The following is a 9,424-nucleotide window of genomic DNA, read 5'->3' on the forward strand; positions in this document are numbered from 1 at the left end:
CACTGAGTGGTTGCATTCGTTTCCGATGTACAACCACGAACATCCATACGGCCTGAAAAAGTTCAACTATTATTTACTTTTTAAATTGAACTCAAGTTTATTTGACAATATTAAACATCTAATTGTGAGACAAAAGCTAAAATAGAAGATCTAAAAATGGACAAACACTTTTTCCCAGCACCGTATGTGGCAAATAATTTGCACTACATATCACCATCAATGCAAACTTAAGAGTTGTGCAATAATTTGTTAATTTCTGTTTTTAATAAGCCAAACAAATCTCTGGAGGATGTTGCTTAAGCCATAAAGTGGCTTTTGACAGGCTTCCATCACTTCCATCCCATGAGGTTCTTCAAACAGACCAGAACCCAGTACCGTTAGGCCAGGTTCTGCTGGAAGACGCTGTGACTTTCCCACCCAAGGTGTTTGCTCTGTCATTATTAAGCTTGGTATTCATGTCAGGACTGCTATTTTGAAAATGCATGACGCACTCTGCCCCTGAATACCAAGGACGTAGGTGTCGGCAGCCACAAGGGACAATGCAGTTAGCTGCTTTGTTTTTACCCTTGATGAAAGTACAGAACATGAGTTAAGAGAAGAGGGATGGATCCTGAATGTTTTCTCGCATTACAAATAAAAATCTATTTCACATATCTACCAAACGGATCTATTATGCGACATCAGGAGGCTATTAATAGGTAAATTTATGTAAAAATAGCATAAAGGGATTAAAAATAGGCAGCATGAAGTGACTAATTGCTTTCAGTGCTACGTAAGGAAGTTCTTCTTCCAAGCTGACTTATTTTATATTGAGATTTGAACAAGAGTAACTGAATTAATCAGTATTTCAGCAATCCACTTCTGGCCTGTAATTTATTTTTCAGAACATATGAAATCAAATCTCCCTGGAAATCAGAACGAGCTTTTAGTAGTGAGGTGAGGCCAAACAAATTAATTTAATTCACTTGTATTTGTATGCAGAATACAAGAATACAGAATACATTTTTGATCCGAAGGTGTTCCTTTCTCAGTTTATCTAATTTAGTGTTTCAATTCAAAGTGTTAAACTCAACTATAGGTTTGTGGTATACAGGGAAATATATTTTCCCTGTATATTTAGAATATATCATGTGTTTTTACTTTTAATGCATAAGTGTGATTAATCCATATGAAATAACAGAAAGTTTAGTGGAAGGATAACTGCAGCCTGGATAGTTTCTCAAAGCAGCTAGATTTGTGCTTCCAAGAGCCACAGTAAACATACACACCTAGAAGTACAACAGTTCAAATCCTTGAGTTAAGCCACTCCTCAACCCATGATAACATCAGAAGCATCTTACTTGGACTGAGGAGAAAAATGATTGGATTGTTACTAATTGTCCTCTTTTTAGATGCAAGTTAGAAATTCACCTCCTGCAATCTGGAGGAAGAGTGGAAAAGAAACAAAATCCAACTTGTTTGAGGTCCAGTGAAGCTTCAACAATCAGTGATGATTTATTTAGGGAGTCGTCCATCAGGACATTTGTATAGCACTTCATGCTTCTCTCAGCTGATGAGCGTGATGAAGATGTTGATTTCATTTTCCAGCGGGACTTGTCACCTACCCACTGCCTAAAACACCAATATCCGCTTTAATAGCCATGTTATCTGTCATTATTCAGGGTGGTTGTGGTGTTTTATTTACCTTTTCCCTGCTGTTTCTCCTTCCTGCTTCAGCTGGTCGTCTATAAGAGGGCACTGCCCCGCTGGCTGCAGATACGCACATGTCGCTCATCAAGCCTGCTGGATGTGTTGAGCTGCCATATGGTCCTCCGACAGACTGTCAACAGTGGAATGGTAATTTGCTTGCTGAAACTTCCCTTGTGCTTCCTCTGCGTTTGCAGACTACCTACAGGGACTGCTGCACGTCTAACACAACTTTAGCAATTCTGTGGTTCTAGTGCAGTGGTTCTTAACCTTTTTTGAGGTACCAAACCCACCAGTTTCATATGCACATTCACTGAACCCTTCTGTAGTGATAAATAAAATATGATTTGCTCCCCCACCCCGCAAATTCAAGACATAGGGGTGCCCCAACTAGAGTCTAGTTGGGTCACCCCATGATCACTATGTCTTCTTAAAAGGTAGAGTCTCTGAGAGCAGTTCTTCAAAATATAGTCAGTGTTTTCAGCAAAGTTGAGCTGACTGTCCAGGAACAACCTAAATTTGCCACAGTTTCAACAGGTTGGCCATCGAGAAAAACTGGAACCACTTTAAGGTCTTGTTTAGATCATTTAATTAGCTCTATATTCTTAAGAGAATGAAAAATGTATAATAAATAATAAAGACTTTGCGGTATTCTGATTTAGAAATGTAATTATATTAGTTGTGTTACCACCCCCACGCCACTAGAGGCAGTAGGAACCCCGAAAAGATGCGACTAAGGAGCAGAAGTACACCGAAAGCTACAGAATTTGGTAAAAACTGTGAGTTTTGTTGAAGTAATTAAAGATACAAGTTCAAATCCATGCTGAGAGTGGAGCTCCTTCAATCAGTGCTCTTCTGCAGCTCTGATTTGCTAAGCAATGTAAGGTGATCCTCTGCAGCAAGTGATGGCAAAGCGGGGCGTCATCATGACTTTATACAAGTGTGTCTTTACCTCCGCGGCAGAGGCTCCGCCGAACCCTTGAGACCGACTCATCGAACCCCTGGGGTTCGATCGAACCCAGGTTAAGAACCACTGTTCTAGTGCAAAAGCACTTTGACTAGAAAAGTGCACTAATTTTACTCTGAAACCAATTACTTTTACCAATTATTTGCCATACCAACTTTTACGATTAACTTCTAACCAACCAACCTAGAGTTATCAATCTTGTCAAAATTTCTCAGACATTTATTAATCTACCTGAAAATCAACATCATTACCTTAACTTCTTGTTAACTTGGGTTTTATCTCTTGTAGAGTTTCCATAAAACTTAAAACAAGCACTGAAGAGCTAAGAAATACATCTCAGCTGAGGTTCATGATTCAATAATAAAAATGGGCAGACATTACATCCAGGGGAGAGTTACAAGGATACAGGAAAAAGCCCAAAGGCAAAAACATTCCCTTTGGGTCACGAAAAAGACAGCAACTGGTTGAAACTAAAGCTCACGATTGTATTGTCAAGAGGAAAATGAAAGACACCATAACTAATAATGCAGATGATCAACATGAGCTTCTTTAACATTTGAGCTGAGCCACAGGTGGATAACCTGCATGCCACGCTCTGGATGATGCAGTAATTTATACAAAAAGGATCCCTGGCCAAATACTGTGATATTTCTGTACTCATTTTAAATGCAATTTTCTAATACTTTGAGTAAATTAATTTTCATTAGCATGTTTTTAAAATATTCGAATGTATATATATGTTTTCTTTTCAAGTTAATTTATTCTAGCACCACATTACTTTCTTTTTCAGACTTTTATTGTCGCTGTAATGTTTTATTAAACAGCATCCTATTTAATAATATAACATTAACCTTTGTTTTTAAAATACAACCTAATTGAATATTAAAGTCAAAAAGTGAGGTTTTTGTACCCCATAACACAATGTAAATGATTAAACATATGTACTGTATTTTCTTATTAAATTTACCATATCTACAGTATGTCATTCTTACTTTCTGTGTGTTTATTTTTTCAAAACTTTATGTGAATCTGCAAGCTTTGACTTCCGGTTGGTACACCTGAATTTCCCCTTTGGGGGACAATAAAGGTTATTTTGATTCCATATTATTTTGAAACAGCAGTGTCTGTGTCTGTAGCAATGAAATATCACTCTTTGAATTATGAGTGAGTGAGCATTTCTCTGTGGCATCTGTCAATATATTGAAAATAATCAATGAAATGGTTAGATGTTATGCAAGATGTTTTTTTTTATGGAGAATGGACGATAAATGAAGGGGAACGCAGAAAAAAAATTCCATACTCTATTCTTTTCCCCCCTTTCTTCCAGGCTTGAAGAAAACAAAAATTAAATAGACTTAATTTCTTTGGTATTACTTTCCATTTCAAGAAAAGGGAAATGGAGGAAAGTGGAGCTCTCAGACTGGGACTGAAACAAAGAACACCGGTGTCTGTTTCTGGGCCGTTTGGGGGAATTCCTCAAAACAACGATTAAAATCAGTAACATGGAGGGGGGAAACAACCTTCCAACGACACATACACAGAGTAGAAGCCGACTGTCCTGTTGGCTTGTCAATGTTTCCTGTGTGGTCCGTTTAAAGGGTTAAAACCCAAAGTGAACTGAATTGTAAGAAGTTGGTTTCCAAGGGAAACTGTTCGCACCGTTCCAGCTGAGGCGGGACAAACCAACTGCGTCACACGGGGAGAGTAGGGGTGCTCAGACTCACACACGAAATAAACTCACACTCTGGCGCGTAATAAACACCTCAAATCAAATTTTTACGCTGTTAAAAGTATTTATAGAGCAACTGTAAGAGTTATTAGTGACGTGAAACAGTTATAAGGAGTTACTGTGAGCGTCAATTGTGGCGTCGACCCCTCCGGTGTTGCCAGAGTGCCGGGTTTCCTGCCAAGTCGGTTTGAAAAGAGCAGACAAAGGCTTTGAGCTCAGGACGCCCCTCTCTGCCTCTCACTCTGCCCACAAAGCCAACCTAAACTCCCGTCTTTTCCGCTTTTTCCCCCCACTCTGTCATGGAGCTGCCCCGTAACCAGCAGCGCTAAGGCTGCCGCTTCAGCGCTTACTTCCTCCTTCTGAAATGTACGACCGTCTGGATCCCCGCTCGGCCGCCGGAGGAAGGCTTTTTGTGGGTATAATACGAGGAAGCGTCGTCTGAGAGAAGAGGGAGAGGGGGGAAGGATTGACGCTTTTACCTCCTCTCCTCCTCCTTCTTCCTTTTGCCCCTTCTGCCTGCTCCTTTTTGGCGGATAGCGGGGTTCAAGCAGGAATTAACGTTTTTCTTTGCTTTTTTTACTTTGACAATATCTATTTGAATCCTGCTGCGCAACCAGACCGGATCACGTGGCACCAGAGAGAGTTGGATCGATTTTGCACAGTTCAGAGTGAGAGTAGGAGTAAAATAAAACAAGAGCAGCACACAACTCCTGCTTTCTAGTTTAAAAAAAAAAACAACAACAACTGGGACTGTTGTTACTTTTGCATAATTTCAAGTGCAGAAGGGGGTTCGTTTTTCAGCCTTGGAGGTGTGGAGTATTGATTCTTATATGCCTGGGTTTTGAAAAACAATGGAGACGCACATTTCGTGCCTCTTCCCAGAAATTTTGGCCATGATTTTCAGCTACCTGGACGTGAGGGACAAAGGCAGGGTGGCCCAAGTGTGCATTGCTTGGAGGGATGCATCCTACCACAAGTCGGTGTGGAGGGGGGTGGAAGCCAAGCTTCACCTCCGCCGGGCAAATCCTTCCTTGTTCCCCAGCCTACAGGCCAGGGGGATCCGGAGAGTCCAGATCTTGTCCCTGCGGCGCAGCCTGAGCTATGTCATCCAGGGGATGCCGAACATAGAGTCCCTCAACCTGTCTGGCTGCTACAACCTAACAGATAACGGACTGGGCCACGCGTTTGTGCAGGAGATCCCGTCTCTAAGGGTTCTGAACCTAAGTCTCTGCAAGCAGATCACAGATTCCAGTCTAGGCAGGATCGCCCAGTACCTGAAGAACCTGGAGGTGCTGGAGCTTGGCGGCTGCAGCAACATCACAAACACCGGGCTCCTGTTGATAGCCTGGGGGCTCCACAGACTTAAGAGCCTCAATCTGAGGTCCTGCAGGCATGTCTCAGATGTAGGGATCGGACATTTGGCGGGCATGACCCGGAGTGCGGCAGAGGGCTGCTTGAACCTGGAGTACCTGACCCTCCAAGACTGTCAGAAGCTGACAGACCTGTCACTCAAGCATATCTCCAAGGGGCTTACCAAGCTGCGGGTGTTGAATCTGAGCTTCTGTGGTGGGATCTCGGATGCGGGGATGATCCACCTGTCTCACATGACCTCCCTGTGGAGCCTCAACCTGCGCTCCTGTGACAACATCAGTGACACAGGAACTATGCACCTTGCGATGGGCACCCTTCGGCTCTCCGGGCTGGACGTCTCCTTTTGCGACAAGATTGGGGACCAGACCCTGGCGTACATTGCTCAGGGACTGTACCAGCTCAAGTCCTTGTCCCTGTGCTCCTGCCACATCTCAGATGACGGGATAAACCGGATGGTGAGGCAGATGCACGAGCTGAGGACCCTGAACATTGGACAGTGCGTGCGCATCACAGACAAAGGGCTGGAGCTCATAGCCGACCACCTGACCCAGCTGGTGGGCATCGACCTGTATGGATGTACCAAGATCACCAAGAGGGGACTGGAGCGAATCACGCAGCTCCCCTGCCTTAAAGTGTTGAACCTGGGACTCTGGCAGATGACGGAGAGTGAGAAAGTGAGGTGATTGGGAGTGTTTTGGTGTGTGTTTGTGTGTGTGTGCGTTTCTTTTTTGGATGGAAAGGGGTCACAAGGAGCAGGAGGAGTCAGGGTGAAAAGCTCAGCTGGCTTTCTTTTATTTAAAAAGAGAAAACCCCTCCCTGCATCCTCCGATGTAAGGTGAGCCTCTTCCATTTGACCTGCCTCTTCTTTTCAGCTGTTTAACTTTTCATTCTGTTGGCCCTGCAGCATCTAGACTCGTATCTTAAATATAAGACTTCCTGGAAACCCACTAACAAATCTGAGTTTTAATATCTCAAGAAATATCTGACCTGAACTGCAGTAACTTAGCTTATTTTTCAAACGACTTATAATTTTCTTCTTACAAAAACACTTTGATTCTTGACACTTGCATCCATCCAAAATCCTTTTTTTTATATATATATTCAAAGCAAAGACAGGTTGTTGAAACTTATGAATGAGATTTATTTTTGCTACGAGTTCAGATTTGATGACTAATCGCCGCTACAGCCATCACGCCTAATAAATGTTTGGCTACCTCGTATGTGGTTGTTTCTTAAAGGATGTATACAGTTCAAAACGAAGATGGAAAGCTGAGAAATGAGAGACTGGTAGAAAATGTGCCTAAAGGGACTGTGTCTGCCCCCTCCCCCACCCCTCCTTTCCTCCCTCCCTTCTTTCATGAGCAGAGCCAGAGAAAGGAGACCAGTACACAATCTGACTACCTTTGTTAATTTAACCCTATAAACAGCACCCATTTTCTGTGGAGTTTAGTCCGATTACAAGCCGACGTCACTTCACAAAAAAAAAAGAAAAAATCCCAACTCGCGCATCAAAAAGAGGTTTCTTGTGTGTTTGCTTAATTCTTTAAAAGGATAAAGTCCAACTTTAATGTCCTTTTTTGGCAGGATTAAGAGCATACCCCGTGGCAAAAATACCTATAATTGTTTTGCTATGACTAGGCATGGGTCGGTATCAGATTCTTTGCACTTTTCCTTATAAGATAAGAAAAAATGCAAACATTTTAAACTGATAAACATTGCTTTCATTCAAAAAAGTAAAGCAACAAATATTCTTATTGCTGCAAATTGGTTTTGATACATAGATAAAGCAAAAAGAGATGCATCTTGATCCTGGGGTCAAATATAGAATATACTTTTTGGTCTGTAAATGTATCAGCAAAAGAGTAGGTACTTTGATGCACTTTTTAATTTAACAAAACTTACATTCAAAATTAGAGATATGTACTTGATATCTGGTCATCCTATAGTTTTTTTTTTCCTGGACTTAACTATGCCCAATGATCAATAAAAGCTGCACCATATTTTTTTTGCTGTTTTATGCGTTTGTCAGGAAACATCAGAATCGGCAGGTCAGGCCACAAAAGAGAAATTGGGGTCGGCCAGTTAAGGCCTAATTGCTGCACCTTTGGAGGAGATGTCTGCTGAAATGAGTCATTTTTCATGAGTGGTTTTACTGCAGTTTTCACACCATCATTGTTTTTCACAACCAGAAATATCTAAGACAGTTGTTTTCATAAGCCAAATAAAATAATAGGTTGGAAAAACATTAGAATTTGCAGGTCTTTTTTTTTATTTAACCAGAAATTGGTATTGGCTGGTAAAAGCCAGATTGGTGCATCTCTATAATAAGGGTCTTTTGGCACTTCTTTAGTTCCCACAGCATTATGGTCTGTGTATTTCCGAAAAGCCAAATGTGTCTTTCTGATAAACAAGGTGAACATTGCAGAAGCATTTTTTTTCCCAGCCAGCTGACTGGCAGTGTGCAGCGACAAGTGATGTAGGGGTAGCACTGCGTTACTCTATCCTCCATGCAGCCAGATTTATTGAAAAGGTGTTTAAATCGGAGAAAAGGCATTTTAGTGATTTCAAAGCTGCAAGATCTTGGTATATCTTAATAATAACCGGGCCATGCCTGCTTATGACACGGACAAGAAAAGGGTATAACAACAGTTATGTTAAACCTTGTAGGTCCTGTTGAGCTGTAGGTGTTTTTGTAAGGCATGCTGGTGGAGATGAGTGTCCAGAGTACTTCAAATTGAAGTGATTTCTATGTCTTACCCTTTATTAATCGTAACAAATCAGGGTTTGTCTTGTGCTCTTATTTTCCCACATTAGTACAGACGCACTCATATTCATGTTGCCCTTACCGGTGCACAGCTTTCCCTTTCCCCCACGCCCCCCATTTGTACCCTCTTCTTCATCTCTCTGAATAAAAATACCCTCCGAATCAATTCTGAGACATGCTTAGAATAAATAGCAATCGATTCCCCACCCCCCCACCTCCTCGCTCCCTCGAGTTTTGGGTTGCAACGAGCAGAATATACGTCTTTCTTTCCCCCTTTTCTCATCTTACCGTCCTTCCTTTGAAAAAAAAACAAAAAAAACATGCAGATTTAGACTGTACACACATGCACACGCGCACACCGAGGTGTGTGCGCATTTTTATTGTAATGCAATGACCTGCAAGAAAATGAATATAAACGGATGTGCGTCCTGCTGAAGAAGCTATGTGCGTGTGTGTGTGCGTGTGTGTGGGTGTCTTTGACAATAAAGAGATGTACTGTATATTATGTGTTTGTAAAGAAAAAGAATGCAGAATCCCAAATTAAATTGTTTTATATTCTTACGGTTAAAAACAATTAAAGATATTTATATAATGAACGAACCAGCGGTGTGGATTATTTGTGTTGTTTTACATTCCTCCCCAATGAGCTCTAGTGCACTTCTTCAGAACAATATGGCCTTTTATTATTTTAATACACGACTCCAAATAGCCGCCCACATATTTAGGACCATTGTCCTGCTTATCAAACGGGCTTGAACAAAAACAAAACAACAAAAAAAATCTAATTCCTTGTTTTATTATTTATGAGGAGGCTCAAAATGGATGCTTGCCGTCTTGATTTGGCTGCGGCGCCTGTGTAATTAATTATCACCATGGCGTTTATTATAGCAAACTGTTCTGCCTTGCT

At 41.5% G+C, this 9,424-nt stretch overlaps 1 protein-coding gene across 1 annotated transcript; it reads left to right on the forward strand.

The window, feature by feature from the left end:
• Positions 1-4,576: 4,576 nt before the first annotated feature.
• Positions 4,577-9,117, forward strand: fbxl14b (F-box and leucine-rich repeat protein 14b). The gene has a single exon (XM_014992575.2). It carries the CDS (start codon positions 5,234-5,236, stop codon positions 6,434-6,436), a length of 1,203 nt encoding a protein of 400 aa, XP_014848061.1. The 5' UTR covers positions 4,577-5,233; the 3' UTR covers positions 6,437-9,117.
• The last annotated feature ends 307 nt before the right edge of the window (positions 9,118-9,424 follow it).

The sequence above is a fragment of the Poecilia mexicana genome, unplaced genomic scaffold (assembly GCF_051168715.1).
Source record: "Poecilia mexicana isolate PSO_F unplaced genomic scaffold, ASM5116871v1 scaffold_23, whole genome shotgun sequence".
NCBI lineage: Eukaryota > Metazoa > Chordata > Actinopteri > Cyprinodontiformes > Poeciliidae > Poecilia > Poecilia mexicana.